A 19980-nucleotide genomic window follows, 5' to 3' on the forward strand; every position below is an offset into this window, starting at 1 on the left:
AGGTGGCGCTTTCTTCCTCCGTTGTCCTGTCAAGAGGGGACGTCCTGGCTTCTGATGTAACCGGTAACCTGGATATATCATCGGCCACCGGCAGCACACCGAAGCGGAATCAACGGGACGGGACAGCCGCGTTTCCTTTTTGGATGATGGAGGGAGGAGCGACGAGCTCCGTCCACAGCAGCGGGACAGACTAGGCCAACACGCCGGGGAATGAACGCTCCGTGCGGGGGGTGGGGGTGGGGGGGAGGATACATCTCTCACTGACGGCGATGTTGCATTCAGCCTTTACGTGGAGCTAAAGCGGGACTGCAGATAAACTCAGAGCTGCAGGTGAGTCGTCGATGATGCATTTGTTGTTTACCTTATAACACAAATAACCTCTCCAGATTTTCTCATTAACTACCGAAAATCTACACGATGCAAAATGCAAAATTAATTCCCACCGTTATTATTTCGTGGCAGTGTTTGAATGAGCTTGCAGTGCTCGTGGCATCCATCATCGTAGCGTTTTATTTATTTACCAGAACAGCTGATCAATATTATCTATGTATCCTGATGCTGGTTGATTGAGGATAATAATATTGTGTTTGTGTGCTGTGCAGATGTTGAGTCCCGTATATCACCCTCTGGTAGTGAAATCATAGGTGACATAAACCTCACAGAAAATCATTTACATGTTCTCCTATGATACAAAATAGTCTATCTCTGCATGTTACACACCAAAGTATGAGTGTGCATCAAATGGCTGTAATTCAATGTGCATGGCTGGATTAATCTCTGCGCACTATTTATGTACCCTGTCCACCATCAAGTAATAACATAACGTGCCATAATTTACCATAATTCATAACTAGATTTTAAACTGGATTCCTCCACAAAGTATCAATCCAACGAGATTAATAACCTCATGTTAGCGGCTCTGTGAAGCTGCTTTAATGGCTGCTGTTTGCGTAAAAACTGAACCAAATGCCTTTTTTCATTTGAAAACATTTGCATAATCTATAATCACAAAACCCCCAAAATCAACAGTCTAATCAACAGTGCAACATGTGAATAATATTCAATTGACAAACATAGAGGACAAAAAACAGCAGCAAATGAGAACATTTGAGAAGCTGTAAGCAAAGAATTTAAAAAAAGAATAATGGCATTTTTTTATAAGGAAAAAAAAAAGTAAAGACCTCATCAAAATAGTTTTAAAATAGATTAATTATCTGATGATTGACTAATCAAAAAAAAATTTCAGCTATAAAAATAAGCCCCCCCCCTGCAACTATAAAACTGTCTTTTATTATTTAATTATGATTACCTGTGTGTTTTTCTCCCTTCTCTGGGTTTTCTTATCCTCTTTTTGTTTATTTTTTTTTAAAGCACAACCGTTACCGTGAGATTCATTTGACTTGTTTACTCTGTGTGTAAAACTTGACCTGTCCTTGCTGCAAATGTCCTGCACATACTGCTAATAATGCAGGCGTCCACAGAACATGGGGGGGGGGGGGGCGCTATTCTTAGACACTGAAGGTTGAAAACACTAAAGAGTGATTCACAGCGAGCCTGTAACTTATTCAGACGGATGCTGCAGTGGAGCCAAAACTTTCTAGGAAGAACACTTTAAACCTGGAGAGTTGTTTTTTTTCAGGCTGCCTAGCACCAAATCACTTTCAATAATCGGTGTTGGCACCTGTAAAGTAAAGCAAAGTATCAATCTAACTGTGGATATACAACATCAAATACTGCTTTTTTTTAATGGCGCATGTATGAAACAAGACATTTATGCTAACATGCTAACGTTTTGCAGGCGCAAAATGTCCACCATCGTGGTTTGGTGTATAAGCATGCTAACATTAGCAGTAAAGCCAAGTATGGCTGAGGCTGATAATAGTCGTATTGGACAAATTAAAATGTCCACGCTTCGTCTTACGGTTTCAACAATGAATAGCGAGCGGCCTCCTGAAGGTTCGTCTGACCCATCCATACATTCTGACTTTCACTTGCTATCTGAAGCAAAGTCTTATCATAGTGGCAGCTTCACAATCAACCACAACCATCAGATCCACTGGGTAATGCACTGGTCCCTGTTTCCTCCCATTTCAAGTTCAGTGTGCATGATTTTAATGTGTGTGTGTGTGTGTGGTTTGGAGTGAAAGAAGATGGAGCCTCACAGGATCTGATTATCGGGCCAAAATGATTAGGTTTGCTTTAATGAATGCTGTTAGGAAGTGGCCACCACAGAAAGAATGAGTCATGGTATTGATTGCTGCCCCCTCCTTCAGTTGCTCCTTCTCCCTTTTCCTCGCCTCTGTACCCCCCCTCCTCCCCTCTCTCTCGCTCTCTTTTTACCCACCCATCCATCCTTCTCTTTTCTTTCATCTCACTCCTTAAAATTCCGTTCTCCCCCCCCCCCCCCCCATCTCATGAGAAATGTCCAATTCTTTTCTGCAAAGATACGTCAGACAGGGATTTTGAGGAGAGGTGGCGAGCGTTGCATACCAATAACGAGTCGCCCGGCGGTACAGTCTGGATGAGATGCAGGGTGGGGAGCCGTGGAGGAGAGGAGGGGGGGTCTTGTCACGAGATGCCACGTCACCGCAGTGTGTGGAATCTATTTTTAGCCGGGTAAACAGAGGGATTCCAGCCCACTGATCACGGCTTCACAGCCGGGGCTGAGTGGTGGGAGGCTGGAGACGCTCTGTGGTGTCGCGCTTGGATGTGAATGAACCCGACTGGCTGCCTCCTCCGTCACTCCCGTCCCCCCTCCTGCCGCCATGGCCTGTCGGGGAGAGAAACACTGCGCCACAAATAGACCGACGAGCTCCATCCCCCCCCCCACACACACACACACCCCTACACACCCCACCCCTCCCACGTCTGTCGCTTTCTCCGCCTCGCTCTGCTTCACATGCAGGCGTCTCTCGTATGGAGCGTTGAAGCAGTCGTACCAATGGGTGGAAAGGAACCATGACCAATAAAGAAAATTATAACGGGTTTTGTGAGGCACTCTGAGATAAATGACATTAAATAATCTGTGATGTAAATGACACACGCTGCTTGTTAAAGTCTGCGTGTCAAACTTGTTGTTGCATGAATGCAAATCTTTTATTGCACATATTATTTTGCACATTTTTGGAGAACATTTGCACACTCCTCGGTCCATATTTTGCACATTTGATTTAACACTGTACAGCAATTTAAAAAAAACAAAACATGTGTTTTATATCTTTTTTTTAATTGTAAATAGTCTAATTCCATGAGATGATTTATCGCCTTTTTTTTTTTAATGAAATCAGATTTTGTTATACACACTGATAATAACAAGCACATCTTTCCTCAGATTAATCAGAAAAAAAATCTGATTATTTTGCACTAAAACTCTTAATTTCATTAGAAAATAATGTTATTTTTATGCAGTGTCCCAATTCCTCCAAGAAATTTTCCTTTTTAAAGTCTTAAAATGCAAATTCAACTATTTCCTAAAATCAAGTTTTCATTTTTCATAATTCTAGTGGAGCAATTTGTTATTTATTGTTTTCAAGCGGACACTGATTTAAGTTATTAAAGTAATTAAAACTTAAAGAAGCTAGAAAAAAACGTACTTTTACTTCAAACTTTGAACGATTTCCACTTGTGTTTTGATAATTTGACTTTCTTGTCTTCCACGTCGTGCATAACAAGCTGCATATAGACTCACATTGTCGGGGGTTTACAGCGGCCAGTCAGACGGGGGGGGCGTTTTAAATATAGATCCACACCTACAAGATGTCCCCAGTTGCTCCCGTGTGGATTGTTCTGAGAATCCGAAAGCTGCCACGTTTGCGGTGCTCGAGCACTCACTCTAATGAACAATCCCCGGGCTTTGTTCAGGTCCAGCGAGGCGTTGCGTCCTCATCAAATATTCAGACGCACACACATGTTGAGTGGTATGGACGAGGAGGAGCCGCCTGCCGACCCGACACCTCGAGCGTCCGGTTAGTTAAAAGTTATCTCTGCGCTTCGGTTTCAAACTTCCAAAGTAGTCCTTTAAAATGTCTTAATTTGTCTAGTCCAAAACCAAAATATTCACACACAAAAAAATAATATAAAACAAGAGAGAAGCGGGACATCTCCACGCTTGAGAGGCTGAAAATAGAATTATCTGTAATTTTTGCATGAAGAATTACAACAAAATAGTTAAAATAATTACATAGTGCAGCTGAGGCTGATGGGGAATGTCATTAGCTTTGCAGGAATTTGGTCGCGAACCATCGGAGAGAAAAATAAAAATGATAAGTTCAGGGATCCCCAAAGGTTTGTCGGGAAGCTACAAATATCAACCAGCTGCTGAAAATCAGGGGATAGATAAAGTCAGTCGGATTCATCCTCTGGGTACAATGAATGTCTGTGCCCATTTGTAGAAATTGATTTATTTTTTTTTCCAGCCTGCAGCTGTCCCGTGACATCTGTGTGGTGATTCTTTTCGTGAGCGAGTGATACATCAGAAACCCACTCTTTTATAGGCGTGACGTCACGAATGTGAGTAATCCGGAGCGCGCATTCTGTGGTCTTAATAGATGCTTAATCTCTGTGACAAATGAAAGTGGACCGGGTGTCACTGCAGCCTGAGACCGCGTCACACCGGCTGTATATTAGCCGGCCTCGGAGCCCTGGAGCCGGGCCAAACAGTAATGGTATTGGCCCGAAGAGCGGAACTTCCCCTCCTTTTTATTATTGAGCTTTCAATCTTCCCAGCTGTCCCCCCCCCCCCCCCCCCCACCTTCCTCCACCTGCTGACCCTCATGTGATGGTATTTGTGTGTATTTACTGTTCAGGTGTGTCACGGTTGCCTTCTCACGTCTCATGCGAGCCTCCGTTCACGACTTTAAAAGGAGAAGAAATGACGTGCTGCTAAAGTTAATGGAGAGTTGTTGAAAGCGGACGCGGAGGCTGCTGGAGGGGGATATTTGAAGGAATAGTTCACTGTTTTAAGAAAATACTCTTATTTGCTTTCTTGCAAAGAGTCGGATGAGACGATCGAGTGTTAAATGTGTCGCTGCGGCCTCGACAGGCGGCTCGCTCCTCAGGAAATGAGTTCCTCTTTCGGGGCGTGACTTTGTGTCCCTGAGCTCCAACAGCAGGTGGTTTACCTGCATCTCTCTTCTCATTTAAGGCTGGTCGTAAAGGAGCGTTTACGACATGTCGTTAAGGCCGAATCGCCAACAGCAAAGATGACAACATATTAAATCATTGCACGTTAATTTGGAAATAATACACACCTGCTAAAACTCAATGTCAACTCAACTCAAAAAGGGCCTTATCTTGCTTGTCAAAGGGGTGCATGCACGTTCTTAAATATCAGACGAATGCTTGCAAGACAAAATAAAATAAATTAATTATTAATAATTAATAATTAGTACCCCCACCCCCCCCCCCAGACAGTGATGCATCGCTGCCATTTAAACCAAACGCAGGAAAAGCAGAGCAATTGGCAAAGCATCACAACTAACCCCTGGTAGCAGCCCCACCGCCATCACGCTGCTCTCTGCCCCCCCCCCCCCCCCAAATCCCTTCCACCGCCGCCCTGAGCTAAAAATAGCTCGTCCTCTCACATCACCCAGCCATCACGTCACGGCCGCGTTCACTCTCATCCGCTGCCGACGCCTCTTTTTTTAAATTATTTTTTTAATGTTGTGATGCCTTGACAGTGTCAGATGAACACATGAGCTGTGGGTGAACATGTTTGGGGAGGAGGGGGGGGGGGAAGAGATTTTTAAGCGAGCTGTTAGTTTTCTTTCATTTGTTGGGCTCTATTTTATGTTCCTGTGCACCTCAAACTGGATTGAGGAAGGAAATTGTTTTTACGGAACAGGACTTCTGGTTTCCATGCAGCGTGAGTCTGACATTTTTTGCGCTCTTGTTTCATAGAGCTGAGTGTCGGTGGTTGAGCTCTGCATTCGTGTGACTGTGCTCGTTAAATTGACATTAGCGGGATATCGTTGGGTCTCATCTCGGCTGTTTCTCATTCACAGGAAGGAGGAGGAGTGGAAGGAAACCATCGCTGGAGATGGACTGCAGGTCAGTGACAACATCTCGTATCTGACGTTTTGAATAAACGAAAACAAATTCTGTCGTCTTATCAGCGGGGGGGAGGAAGTACTCAGATACTTAAAGACGAGTACCAGAGGTTCTCCACCCAGGAGTCGGGCCGTTTCAAGGGCTCACAAGTCACATTATTACAGTTTGGTACATTTAAAGATTTACTCCTTTTTTTTATTGAATATTGAATAATTTCACCTTTTTTTTTTAGTGCCTTCAACAGTGAGACTGCTTTTTATAAAAAATGATTTACAGACCAAGAAGATTGAGAACTGCTTGAATCTTAAACAATATGTTGTGTTGTTTAAGATTAAGTAGTTGAGTAGAAGTATAAAATAGCATAAAATCGACAACCTTCGGTTTTTCAGCCAAGTACACAAATGCACTTCAACTTTCCACCGCTGCTAAAAAAAAGTAGATGATTTCTGGACTCTGTAACGTCGCCACTCGGTGTGACGATGAAGTAGAAACCGGGAGCACAAACACACGCAGCAGCAGCAGCAGCCGGCGTGACGTCCCGTCAGCAGCATCACAGGAGTCGACGCTCCGTAAGACCTGCAACCGTCTCTGTTTGATGTGAACGGGGATGAGTAACAGGAGCGTCTGGTGTGGAAAGATGCGTTTGACAAGATCGCAAATTAACAGCTGTAATAGTAGCAGATGTGCAGAGGTTGATTCTGTTAAGGTGTGTTCTGCTGATGCTCAGATAAAGTGTGTGTGTGTGTTGGGGTGGAGTACCCATCAACGAGTCACTTAATTCTGAGGATGAACGTCGCTGCAGCTCGCAGATAAAAAAAAAAAAGGAGGAAGAGGAGGAAGATGATGCTGCTGCACAAAGCTCGTCCTCGGGCTCGGGCCTCGCGTCATTTAGTTCACCTTTTGTGACCCCCGTTGTCGTGAATGTCTTCAGGTTTCATCGTCTTCATCGTGTTTGAAATGTCCTTAAAGGTGAAGCAAGCAGCGACTCGACCCCCCCCTCCTCCCCTCCACCCCAGAGAACTCACGTCTGGCTGCAGGTGGGATATATTTTTAAAACCTCAAACCCACCGAGATGCGTCTGCTGGATGTAATTAAGGAGACGTTTATAAGGCAGACGTGTGAGTCACAGAGTTTATCCTACGCTCGCAGCGCCGCACATCGGGTCTCGTTCAGATTCTGCCTCTCGTGCACGTTCACAGTCGCAGAGCAAAGCATCTGACTATTTTTTTTAAGGGTTTTTTCCCATAATTGTTTGACATTTCGCGAAATGCACTTAGATGAACGCCACTCTCATATCCGCCTGTTTAAAGGGACCACGTGTGTGTTTGTGTGTGTGTGTGTGTGTGTGACTGCTCACTCTTTTTTGCTCAAAAGGTCATCCGCGCCATGGTTTTTGTCCTGAAAAACTTTCACACGTAAATACTACAAAACAACAACAAAAAAGCCAGGAACAAGGGTGAGATTTTCGGCGCTTTCGCACCTTGAATATTAACTCGTTATTTTGAGTTGAGACAACAACACGGAGGCTCAACAGTCCGGAGCAAGCAGCTCAGTGTCCTCCCGTTCACAACTTTCCCAATAAAATCCTGAGACATATAACATTATATGCAAGTATTTAGCTTTTTCTGTGTTGACAACAAAGCGAATAAGCGTATATTTTCTATTTTAACACTAAATCTAAAAGCTTTACAATCCCACAATCAATTTTAACGTGACTAGATACCACGTACACTGGTGTAATTAATCTTAAGTAATCTAAGTGTGTGAAGGCGGCTGCAGTGTCCAAGTGTAGATCGTCAAAGCCGAGGTGACTATATGCAAAGCGCTCGGTTCTGGTCAGTGGACAGCAAAGAGCTTTTGTCCGCACCGCGCAGCTCATTCAAATTCGACAGCGACGCAGGTGAGAAAAATACAGAGCAGGAACGAGACGCCATGCAAATAGACGCTCGACCAATCGGAGCAGCAGATGAAAGGGATCCATTCACACCAACATCCCACTTTCAAAACAGTATATTTGTTTTTCTTTAAGTCACTTTTAAAAATAATAAGTTATTGGTTCACTGAGTTATATAAAGTATTTTTTAGGTATTCTTGATCATAGCTTCCCCTCGAAAAAAGATTGACTGAGACAATTTATCAATTAGTCAATTAGTTCATCAAATTTGTTACACAAAAATTACAATATTTCTCAAATTCAAGGTTCTTAAATGTAACAATTTGTTATAACGTTTATATCCCGGGGTTTTGGACCAACAACTTGCACTTGTTTTATGTCACTTTGTAGAATAATCACTTATAATAATTAATAGATGCAGACAGAAAAGAATTCTCTATATAATGTAAAAACACTTTTTAGGGTTGTACATGTAGAAGTCTATTATATAAGTTACATTCTATTAAAAACAGATTCATATTATTGGTAAATGTTGCTCTGTGTTTGTGAAATTTGCCCATTAAGAAAATAATTGTACAAATGTACAAAGTCTTATTCTCTTCCTCCCTATTGAAAACATATTCCTGTACATTAGTCCAACTTGACGAGAGGAAACCAGCAGCGGAGAAGCGATTCTGGCCTCGGCGTCGGAGAATGATGTGCACTGAAAAGGCAATCAATCCGATGGGCTGCACCGCCGACTCGCTGCATCACAATAAACTCCACCAATGGGGCTTCAGCCTCATGCGTCTCCATGGTAACAGAGCCTCCTAAGTCCTGAGGAGGTGGAGACAGAGGGGGGATAAACAGTACAGAGGTGGACGGGGCAAGAAGAAGAAGAAGAGGAGGAGGAAGAGGAGGAAGAGAGAATCGATACCTTCTCTTATTTCACAGTAAGGGTTTTCAAAACCGAAGCTCCTTCCCGATTAGAAGGAGGGAGGGGAGAGGGGGGGGGCCGGCGGGGGTGTGACCAGCCGGCTGTGGATTGGCTGACAGCAGACGGCAGAGGCAGGAGCGGCGTGTGCAGGGATGGGGTGGAAGGATGCCGGGGCTGCTGGTCTCTGTGGGACCAGGATCTGCAATAGCCCCTAAAACCTCTGCTCAGCGGATCAGTTGGGTGGCGGCGCTTTAGGTGTTTCCTGCTGCGAGGTAAACCGCTTTCTTTCACCTGCACGTTTACAAAAAACCCGCGGCAGTTTTGCTGTTATGGAAACACAGGTAAATTAGAGGATGGCAACATGGACGCCTGCCTGTTGGACTGTGGCTCGCACGAATCCAGACCGGTGTAGATGGGGAGAAGAGTAGGTGTAGGCTCTGCAGGTGGCTGCAGTCTGAGGGACTAAAGACGGCTTTGTACAGGGGGAGAAATATATATTTATATGCATGAGACAAGCAGTGGATTTAATGTGTGGCATTTATTTGTAAGGATTAGAGTGATGAAATGATGCAGCGAAGCAACACATGTCCAACGGTCATGATGGGATGCACGTTCACTGAGCTTTCCATCTCCGGGGTGTAGTGGGTGCTGATGGGAGGAAGCCGAATCAATCGGGAGGCACAGAGGAGACAGTAACTTAACGTCTGAATCAGAAGGATCTTTTCGTGAAGATTGAAGGATTGTGAATATGTTTTGGGCTGACGAGTGCAGTTTTAGCCACGCGGGCACGTTCTCCAGCCAATTAGAGAATGAGATTTGAAGAACGCAACCAGAACGCGTGCACGGTACACAGGACTGGACTCTCGGGATTTTTACGGGATAAAAAAAAACCCGGAGGAATTGCTCCTCGCTGTGTTGGTCATTCTCGGCCCGCCCCGGTGTGCGAGCGACGCGTCACCTAATTCATTCAGGCAAGACGTGAAGAATGCTGTGTGTGTGTTTTTAAAATCTGTGTGTGTGTGTTATTATTATTAAAAGCAGAGACCTGTCAGGGTTGTTAGCGCAGCACGACTCTACTAACTGCTAAAGAACCGAATCAGATGCATCCTGGTGCATCACGCTGTGATCTGTAAGAACGCTGCACCGGCTTCTCGCTCCTAAACACGCTCACATTAATGAGGGACCGTTACACATGTTTCATATACTGTGTATAAAGTCATTGTAAATGCGTTTCTGTCCTGAGGAACTTTATAGTAGCTTTGATTTTCATAAGGAAACATGACTAACACAGATATAGACGGGTTTCCACGCGAGGTCGTCGCTCGATGCTAACGTCACACGTCAATCCAAAGCCTCCTGTTGATTTCTCAGACAAAAACAAGGACTAACTGCTGCTTCCAAGACCAAAAACGGAGCGAAAAACACAAAAGCGAATAATTAACAATTACGTTGCTCCGTAGCTGCAATTCAAAAAAGTGACAATAAGTCAGTGGTTAGTTTACAGCTTGTTTCTACTGCCCCCATGTGGTCAAATATAATCTGCTGTTGACCTGCCTCCTCAGCTCGTGCTGTAAAGTCGCCCTGTGCACTATTACATGTGGTGGTTTAGATGGTGAGATCTTTTTAGAGCAGAAGAGCGGAGACGTCCACCGTGTGCTTCTCCGGGGTTTGGAGTTCAGTCTGAACTGGGGGCGTTTTTTTTTTTTTTTTTTTTTAGGGAATCGTTGGAGCAGCAAGTGGCCCTCCCGGGAAACGAGCTGCTGGCAAGCGGTGCTGTGTTTAATGGACCGGAGCTGTTGTCGTCCGAGTCGAATGCCTCTTTGTCAAATTTGGTGCAATTTAGCTGAAGGCTTTCTCAGTGTGCTTTCTCATGACTGTGATTTGGGGGGATGGGGGGGTGGGGAGCTGGCAGCCGGTCACCCTCTTAGTGGGGCGGATGAGACGTTTACTTTCTCTGCGGAGGCGACACCGACTGTGATTTTCGACTTTGAGCTCAATTAGGAGGCCTTTTTTATTTTCTCCAGATTTAACCGGCGGACTACGGGGGTTCTTTGAAATTTCCCAGCGGCTTCAAGAAGACAATCTCCTGTTGGATTTCGGGTTGAAAAATGTTTCCACGGCAGGCGCAGCGGCAATTTTGAGCAGTTTTTTTCCGTAGAGGACAATCTTCCTGCACGTGTTATTGCTAATGCCAGAGCGAGAGGTGCAAACTTCATCAGACACACGGATTAGAGTGGATCGAGGGACACCGGGAGGCCAGAAAGCTCATTTCCCACATGCTGCCGTTTGGTTGCTTTGTGGGAAATTGCCTTAAAAAAAAGCCCGAAGGAACTTTGTTTGGGATTGACGGGTCATTCCCAAGGTGCTGAGAGGGAACGGAGACATATTCACTTATGAAAGGAGATGAAACATGTAATTGAAGTATGTGGTCGTCTGACATTATTTTTAATGTTCTCCTTTCAGGGTTAAAGTGCTCAGTGGATTATAGTGAGAACGGGAAGGAGAGCTTAGTGTGGCTTATGTTTGTTACTGGGTATCCATTATTGATATTTACTGAAATACACACACGCTAATATAACAATAAGTGGAGAAATTGGTTCTAAGGTTCTTTTATTTTTGATCGTCTCATTTTTTGTTGTTTATTCATTTTGGGTCTAAATGTGGCCACTTAAAGTAAATATTAATATTAGTTATGGATTAAAAAAAAGAAAGTGAATATGAAGACGTCCGCGTTGGGCTCGAGGACATTTCTACAGGCTTTTTTTTTTTTTGAGTTTTTAACACATTCTTTGAACCAGATCGGTAATTTTGAGTGAAAAACATTAAAACTGTGAGCCGAAAAAGGGGTCAAAGGTTGCCACTCTGGCCAGATCTCTCCCCGCAACGTCGTAGCTAGCGCTGCGACTAACGATTGATGTCACTATTGATTCATTTTCCAATTAGTTTCTCGACCCACAGGAGTCCCAAGTTCTGTCCGACCCACCGTCTTTAATTCACGGTGATCCCAAACAGAGACATCTCTAGTACCCGTCAGCCCTCTCAACCTCCTCACTATTATTCCACAGTTAATGCGTCCGATGTGCTGACTCACAGCTCACTTAGCTGACGGAGACAACAACAAACAACAACAACAAAAAGGCTCGATGTTCTCGCGTGGCTCCGTCTCCCCCCCCCCGTTTCGGTGTGTCGGTTCTCGTCCGTCTCACGTTCTGCTTTATGGGGATTACTGCGTCGCTATAAATAGCGGTTCTCCTGTCGGTCAAGGACTCGTTCTTCACAGGGTTTCAGTGAGAAATGTCTTCCACTGTGATTTAAACCAGACTAATAAAGAAATAGACGTACATTTAATGAAGTAATGCAAGAAACATGAACAAAGCAGCGTGGTGTCTTTGAATACCTGAATTGATCCCATCCTCCAGAGCCCAGAAGCAGCTGAAATTTTTTACATTTTAATAAATATTAAAAAGCTAATGAAGCATGTTGTTGGCAGGAAGAGCCTGCAGGCTACTTTCACACTGCACTTCCTGACCTCTGCGGTTCATCTGCTGCAGCAGCTCGACCAAAAACATGCATAAATTAATCATGCACAGATGGACAGACGGTGGGACACGACCTGCACACACACACACACACACACGCACACTCGCTTTCCAGTTGACACGTCGGCTCCTCCCCTTTTTGTCTCATGTTAACAGCATCAGATTGACAGTCCTCCTCCTTAAATCCCAGATTAAGGAGCCATTATCATGTGACTCTCCTGAACCCGTCTGTCTGTCTGCTTGTTAGTCTGTGACGGATCACACCTTCACTATGGGATGGATGTCGGAAGAACAGATGGACACACAGATCAGAAGAATAACACAGTATGAGCTATACACTATAAATACTCTGGTACAAGTAAATGTCATGCATTTAATATTTCTCTTAAATAAAAGGAGTAATATCAGCAAAGTGTCAAAAGTACTTATAGTGCAGAACAAAGTTTCTTTGTGTTTTCTTGATCTGTTAAACATCATTTTATTAAACCGAGTGAATGTGATAATTTAAATTAAAGATGTTCTATAATTATGCGTCTCTGGCTTGAACCAAGAAATAATAGCAGCACGAGAGTTATTGAAAATGAATCTCGATTTTTTTTTTTGTACTTGAAGCAGCTATAATCTTTATTTTTATAATATCAATGGGAAATCGATGTGGAAGGAGTCTGATAGCGTTTAGGAGCTCAAGAGACGGATCGTTCCCTCAGGAGGTGGAGACCAAAAACCGAGCTAAAAGAGAGAGACTGCTGGATTAACACGGTGGTACAACCACAAAAAAGAATACCGTGCAGTGAAAAGCACAATAGTTCCCTCTAAAATGTAGTGCATTAGAAGTATAAAGTAAAAGGGGGAAATGTAATACTTTTAACCTGCGTTCAAAAGCAACATTGACCACAACTTGGCTGAATCTTCAGCGTGTGCCGACACAGTTGGGATTTAGGTTGCTGTGGGATTTCAGGGATGCTGGGTCAGTGGATTACCTTGTAATGTATCTGTAGGAGGGCTAGAGGACACACACACACACAGGAAATGTTGGCTTGTGAACGAGGGGGGTGTGGGGGGGTAATCCTTGAAACAAACATGCTAACTCCTCCTCTGCTTTGTAAGTAATGCTGGAAGCTAAAAAAAAAAAAATCAACATTCTTAAACCTTTTCTCGTGAGTTGGTCCCACTGAAAGTCTGTTTTCTGGTCTCCTCAGGCGTGAATGAGAATGAGTCCCATCCTCGCCGTGTGAACATGCTGCTCGGGTAGAGGAGCGTCGACCCGCTTTACACCCCCGGACACACGAACGCCGCGGCGTCCGGCCCCCGACTCGAAGCACAGCCATGCTGATCAAGGAGTACCGCATCCCCATGCCGATGAGCGTGGAGGAGTACCGCATCGCTCAGCTCTACATGATCCAGGTGAGTGGCTTTCCTCCTCGGACGACAACTACAGGTGCAGGGGAACTGGAAGTATTTCCCTTGGCGTTCTGGTTTGTGCGTGACGGTTTGGGGGGGTCGGGAGGTCAGGAGTTTAAAAGCGTAGGCGTGTCCTACTGTACCAGAACAAGAGCGAAGTGAAGAACATGGCCACAGGGCCACCGGTGTTGCTCTGCAGACCAGATGGTGCTACCATATGCCCGTGGATTGTGTTTCTTTTAGTAATTTTGTGCAAATCCACACACACACATGTGTGTATATATATATATATATATATATATATATATATATATATATATATAATGTAGTTATACACATCCCAAAAAAATCACCCACTGAAAGAATGATAAGGAAGAAGGGATAAAATACAGAAAAGTAAACACAAAACAAACTAAGAACATCAAGAAACCTCAAGAGGAGCCTCGTCCCTCTTCACGAACGGACATGCGATAGATGTTATGTGTTCAGAATAGATCAATATAATAAAATTACAGTACAAGGAATCAGCGTGAGAAAATAATAGATGGACCATAAAAGTATGTGAAGAATATTAAATCAAACCTGCAAAAGAAATATCCCAACAAACAAAATATCAGCTTTGATAATGCACCTTATTACACACACACACACTCTGCTGGACCCCTCCTCTGGCTCCAGCGTCACAGCTGAGTGCCGGTTACCATGGCAACTGGTGACATCAGCTGCAGCATGGCATCATTTGTTTGTCACTTGGGCGGAACGGAGAGAGAGAGTGAGAGAGAGAGAGCTGGACAGACAGAGGTGCAGTCGGCGTTACCATGATAACGCTCGCTTTGAGTTGCGTGCATCACTCATGCTCGGTACATAGGGGTGGACACAATAACATGAACACACCCTTGTGTTGTAGCTTGGAAACGGTTGTAATGGAGGACATGCTCCTTCATCACTGCGTGTTCACGGTTCACAAAATAGCACCAAAATCTGCTGGTGCTTTCTCTCCATCATTTTGTCCACTTTTGTTTGTTTTTTGTTTTCTCCGCCACTGAACTGGCCGGTTTGATGCACGACTTGAAAGCATTTGAAAAAAAAAAAACCCGTCCGAATGGTTAATGTGTGCGGCGTGTGACGCGCCGCCCGGCGATAGCGTTTAATGCACGAGGTTGCTCCGGTCGGCCTGAGGAGGGGGGTGGGGGGGGGGGGGCGTTGTGTACCCCCGGTTTATGCTAACCTTGCGGTGTCACATAAATTATTCAGGGCCAGCTCAGAACCGAGACCCTCAGCAGAGCCAGACTCCATTATGATTCCACAGAGCGTCTGCACCAAGCTGGTTGCTCTTCTCAAATTGTACACGGATCTGGTTTTTCCTTGACTTCTTCTTCTCGTTTTTTCTCTTCCTTCTCTTTCTTCCCTCTTCCTCTCCTTCTTACCTTATTTTAGCTTCTTGCATATCGGCCAAAAGCTCTTTTTCGCTCATATTTCTAACTGTTGTCGCTGGTTTCAAACTGGATAAATCTTCTCATCAATGCTTTGTGTTACATTCAAGGTCTTTTTTTTCATTTAACAATATCCCCGTAAGATTCCTGGAAGTAACCAATGTCGTACGGTACAAATTATAGGAAAGCTTAATTGAAACCCGCATGAATGTGTATTCATAATTAATTTCTTATTAATAATGTTGTTCTTTGTGAATTATATGTTTGAGCTGACCTGCTGTGCACCGGACTCTCTAGGTCACCTTAACAATGAATTACAGTTGATTCATTGTTATTGAACACGTTCCCTATAATTAGTACTAATTTACATGGTTCGTTCCAGGAAGTTTATGAGTACATATTTTGGGGGGATTATTAAAAAAACACCGACCTGTAAACTTCAAGAGTTCTTTTTTTATATTCGGTCTTTCCTCACCTGCATATTTTCCATGAAGCTGCAGTTCCTGTTCTTATCTGAGAGGTGAGGGGAGCTACTTCAGCACCACGGACAGCGGCGCAGGTTGTGTGCATAACGTTAGCGAATGTGTGTGTGTGTGTGTGTGTGTGTGTGTATGAAGTGAGCAGTAACATTATAGCTGTGAGCGTACATGTAGTATTGCAGTGTGTGTACATTGCAGTAGCCCCGCCCTAAAGCATCTCCTGTTTTATGGTCTGTTTGACTCTAAATGAACATAATTTACTAAATGAACATCACGCTGTATTGAAGAAGACTTGAAACTAGAGATTGAGACCAAAAACTAATGTTTACAATGTTTACTGAGGGAATACATCAAGAGAAGTAGAGTCATTTATATAGACTTCTATACAACCAGAGGAGTCGCCCCCTGGTGGTCAGGAGAGAGAATGCAGTTTTAACACATGAAGCATAGACTTCTATACAACCAGAGGAGTCGCCCCCTGGTGGTCAGGAGAGAGAATGCAGTTTTAACACATGAAGCATAGACTTCTATACAACCAGAGGAGTCGCCCCCTGGTGGTCAGGAGAGAGAATGCAGCTTTAACACATGAAGCATAGACTTCTTTACAACCAGAGGAGTCGCCCCCTGGTGGTCAGGAGAGAGAATGCAGCTTTAACACATGAAGCATAGACTTCTATACAACCAGAGGAGTCGCCCCCTGGTGGTCAGGAGAGAGAATGCAGCTTTAACACATGAAGCATAGACTTCTATACAACCAGAGGAGTCGCCCCCTGGTGGTCAGGAGAGAGAATGCAGCTTTAACACATGAAGCATAGACTTCTTTACAACCAGAGGAGTCGCCCCCTGGTGGTCAGGAGAGAGAATGCAGCTTTAACACATGAAGCATAGACTTCTATACAACCAGAGGAGTCGCCCCCTGGTGGTCAGTAGAGATAATGCAGCTTTAACACATGAAGCATAGACTTCTATACAACCAGAGGAGTCGCCCCCTGGTGGTCAGGAGAGAGAATGCGTGCGTGCGTGCGTGCGTGCGTGCGTGCGTGCGTGTTCATGTTCTGATTTTGATGACCGACAAACACCAGAAAACCGACCCCTAGGCAGCAGACGCACGATGTTGTTCGAACGTGCCGGTTGTGTTTGAATGAAGCAGCGGAGACAGAATTGAAGGTCTTACTGCCACATAGACTAAAACCTGCTGCAGCTTTAGCTTCTCATTCTCTGACCTGTAACATCTGTTGTTTTCATAAATATTCATAAACCTTAAGGGTCCCTGTAGAAATGCAGTCAGATCCTCTCTCTGCTGTGCTGCAGCGGACACGAGGAGGGTAATTTAAGGCCCTTATTTCCTCACCTAAATTACATTACCTGCTAGATTACAGCAATTTTCCAGCTGTTTGCCTCCTCTGACCTTCGTTACTGATATCGCCTCCCTAAAGTCTTCAGGGGAGACGGCTCCGTGTTCAATCTGAGCTCTGATTCTTGACCCCACTCGCTGTTAATAATGATCGCGGTGATTTGTATTCGCGTTGTGCCATAACTCGACCCCCCTCCCCCCTCCCCCGCATCGCATTACAATGGAAGGAATGAAACAGCTTTTCAATCATCGCCGTGGCGACAGAATACAGTATATCATGTCATCTTTTTCTGGTCGGCGGTAAGATGGAAGTTTAGCGGGCAAAGATTGAAGATTTAATTAGTTGGTTTAAACTACAGTGCATTAGGTCATTTGTGTTTTTTGGGCACCAGTTTGCAATAAAGGCTGCATGAAGTGGATGTTTTTTAAATATAACGAAGGTTATTTTATATATATGACGAAATAATTTAACAGTCGAAAGCCTGTAGGATGTATTTCAGTGCTATGATTTACATGACTGTACATCATGCTGGTCTCAGGCAATTTATATGTTAATGAAAAGAAAGCAAAGAAGCACTAATCAGACTTATTGATGGGAAGAAATGGGCTGTCAGACGTGTCAGAGATTGAATTATCTGGTTCAATAAAGGTTAAAAAAAAATATTTTAATTATCAATTAATAATAATATTTATCGATTGACTGTATAATGGCTATAAACTTAAATAAAAATGTTTTAAAACCATCACATTTCCCATTTTGACTTTAATATATATATATTTTTTTACTTACATTTTTTCCAACGTCTCAATTGACTGTATAATGGCTGTACACTTAAATAAAACCATCACATTTCCCGGAAACATTTTTTCAACTTACAAAGAAAAGCAGCTGGTAACGAAGAGAAGTTTAATGAAATTAAAGAAGGACTAATTGATTAATTGACGCCTCATTTCACCGCCGGCTGATCGCTTCGCCGCGAACTTAAAAGGTAAAAGAACGAGTCTCCCGTACCAGATCCTGGAGGAGGTTAATTTATATTATACTGGCCGTATAAACACTAGTTTGTCCGGAGAGCCTCCATAAGGACATGCCGTGTGTTTATAAACGGATGCTGTAATCCACGTCTCCCTCTGCGACGCTACAGGTTTAATACGGAGCTCAGTGTTACAGGATCCGTTGGGTTGAACCATCTGCTGCCTTTTATTAGAGAAGGACACATGCTGGGAGGGGGGGGGGGGGGAGAAACCTCTGATTTTACCTCCTAAAAATAGATTATGTTAAGCCCTGAACTCATCAATAACAAATCAAAACAGTTAACAGGGAGCTGAGGAGGAATAAAGAGGATGCAACTGAAAGAATGAAAAGAAAAGCAGTTCCTTCGGCGGCGGCTTTTCTTTTTCTTATTTGAAGAAAAAGAGGGAAGCTGGGAGGATGTTTGTGAGGTTGGATTATTCGAGAGTCGGCTCACTTTGACTAAAAATACCTCTGAACAGTGTGAAAAATGATAAAAACGTTGCTTTGTTCATCTTCAGTGGGACGCTTGTTGCTCCGCCCGTCATCGCCGAGGAGGAGAAACTCCTTTTTTCACTGTAGCTCGTTAGCCGGCTTCACGTTTGAGCAGATAATCACGCGGTTTAATCCATTCATCACGCTTAAAATATCCACCGCTGCCATGAAAGATTGTCATCTTAGTGTTTAATTTTAGATCTGTTGCTGTCAGTATACACAGTATATAGACATCTTTACATATATAGTATGTACATGTCATCCATCCAATCAGCTTTACTCGTATATAGTATAGTATATCTTTTTTCTCATTTTATTGTTGGTCATTGGTGCTTTTTTATATATATATATTTAGATAATGTTCATATTTACACAATAATTGTGTACATAATGGTCTTTATCTTTTTCTGATCAGCTTTTTTGTCCCTTTCCCTGGTTTTATGTTTCTATTTGTGTGTAAGCGCATTGAGATTAGAGTCTTACTCAGTGAATGTTTGTTCCTTCTCGTTTACAACATTAATCATCGTAAAGCTTGAGGTCTCTATCGAATGGGACCTCTGATTTCTGGTATTAAACCTAAATATAACAAACATTGTTGATGAATCCCAGCAGCTCCTCCATCTTCCCCCTCTGTGTTGTCACCCCGGTTTGCAGAAAAAGAGCCGAGAGGAGAGCTGCGGCGAGGGCAGCGGCGTGGAGATCCTGGAGAACAAGCCGTACGAGGACGGGCCCGGAGGATCGGGTCAGTACACGCACAAGGTCTACCACATCGGCAAACACATCCCGTCCTGGTTCTGCGCCATCCTGCCTCAAGCCGCCCTCCGCGTGGAAGAGGAGTCCTGGAACGCCTACCCATACACACGAACCCGGTGAGGAAGGAGGAGGATGAGTCATCACACACACACACACACACACACACACCATGAATTTGGACACAAAAAAAACTAACATCATCCCTGGGCTAAACACACGTATGGAAACATTATTTAATAATTTAGGCAGCTTGCCCTATTTTAAAATAGAAAGACTGAACTTCTTAGTAATAAAAAAACTTGGTGGTTTTTGATTTTCCGACTTCTAGATTCACAAATTGATGAAGTAACACTCACTCGATATTGCCGACGGGGCCTTTTTTTCTTTAATTGGAACAATTTCAGCTGAATAATCAACTTTTTATATCCTCCAGATGAGTTAAGTTGTGGATTAATAGACTAAGTTTTCACCGCTTGGTGTATTCCTTCACATATTTAATCTTTTTACCCCCATAAACCACAAAGTGATGGAGGAAGCTTCTTCAGGGACACATTTATTTATTATATCTTTATTTAAAAGGGACCATGTACAGTTAAAACATCAATGTCACCATATCACCACTTCTTTTTTGTTCACCAATACATTTGATTAAATTG

At 43.6% G+C, this 19980-nt stretch overlaps 1 protein-coding gene across 3 annotated transcripts in view; it reads left to right on the forward strand.

Annotated features, from left to right (window-relative positions):
• Positions 1-5747: 5747 nt before the first annotated feature.
• LOC117740922 (membrane-associated phosphatidylinositol transfer protein 2-like) overlaps positions 5748-19980 on the forward strand; it is a 36477-nt gene continuing 22244 nt past the window's right edge. Inside the window, exons 1-4 of one of the 3 annotated variants that reach the window (XM_034547581.1) lie at positions 5748-5863; positions 6003-6048; positions 13597-13801; positions 19184-19440. In XM_034547581.1, the coding sequence (XP_034403472.1) occupies positions 13724-13801; positions 19184-19440 (335 nt within the window). In that variant the 5' untranslated portion in view covers positions 5748-5863; positions 6003-6048; positions 13597-13723. Of the gene's footprint in view, positions 5864-5899; positions 6049-13596; positions 13802-19183; positions 19441-19980 lie in introns of those variants that run through there. The other 2 variants (XM_034547580.1, XM_034547582.1) reach the window with 2 other exon arrangements.

The sequence above is a fragment of the Cyclopterus lumpus genome, chromosome 12 (assembly GCF_009769545.1).
Source record: "Cyclopterus lumpus isolate fCycLum1 chromosome 12, fCycLum1.pri, whole genome shotgun sequence".
Classification (NCBI taxonomy): domain Eukaryota; kingdom Metazoa; phylum Chordata; class Actinopteri; order Perciformes; family Cyclopteridae; genus Cyclopterus; species Cyclopterus lumpus.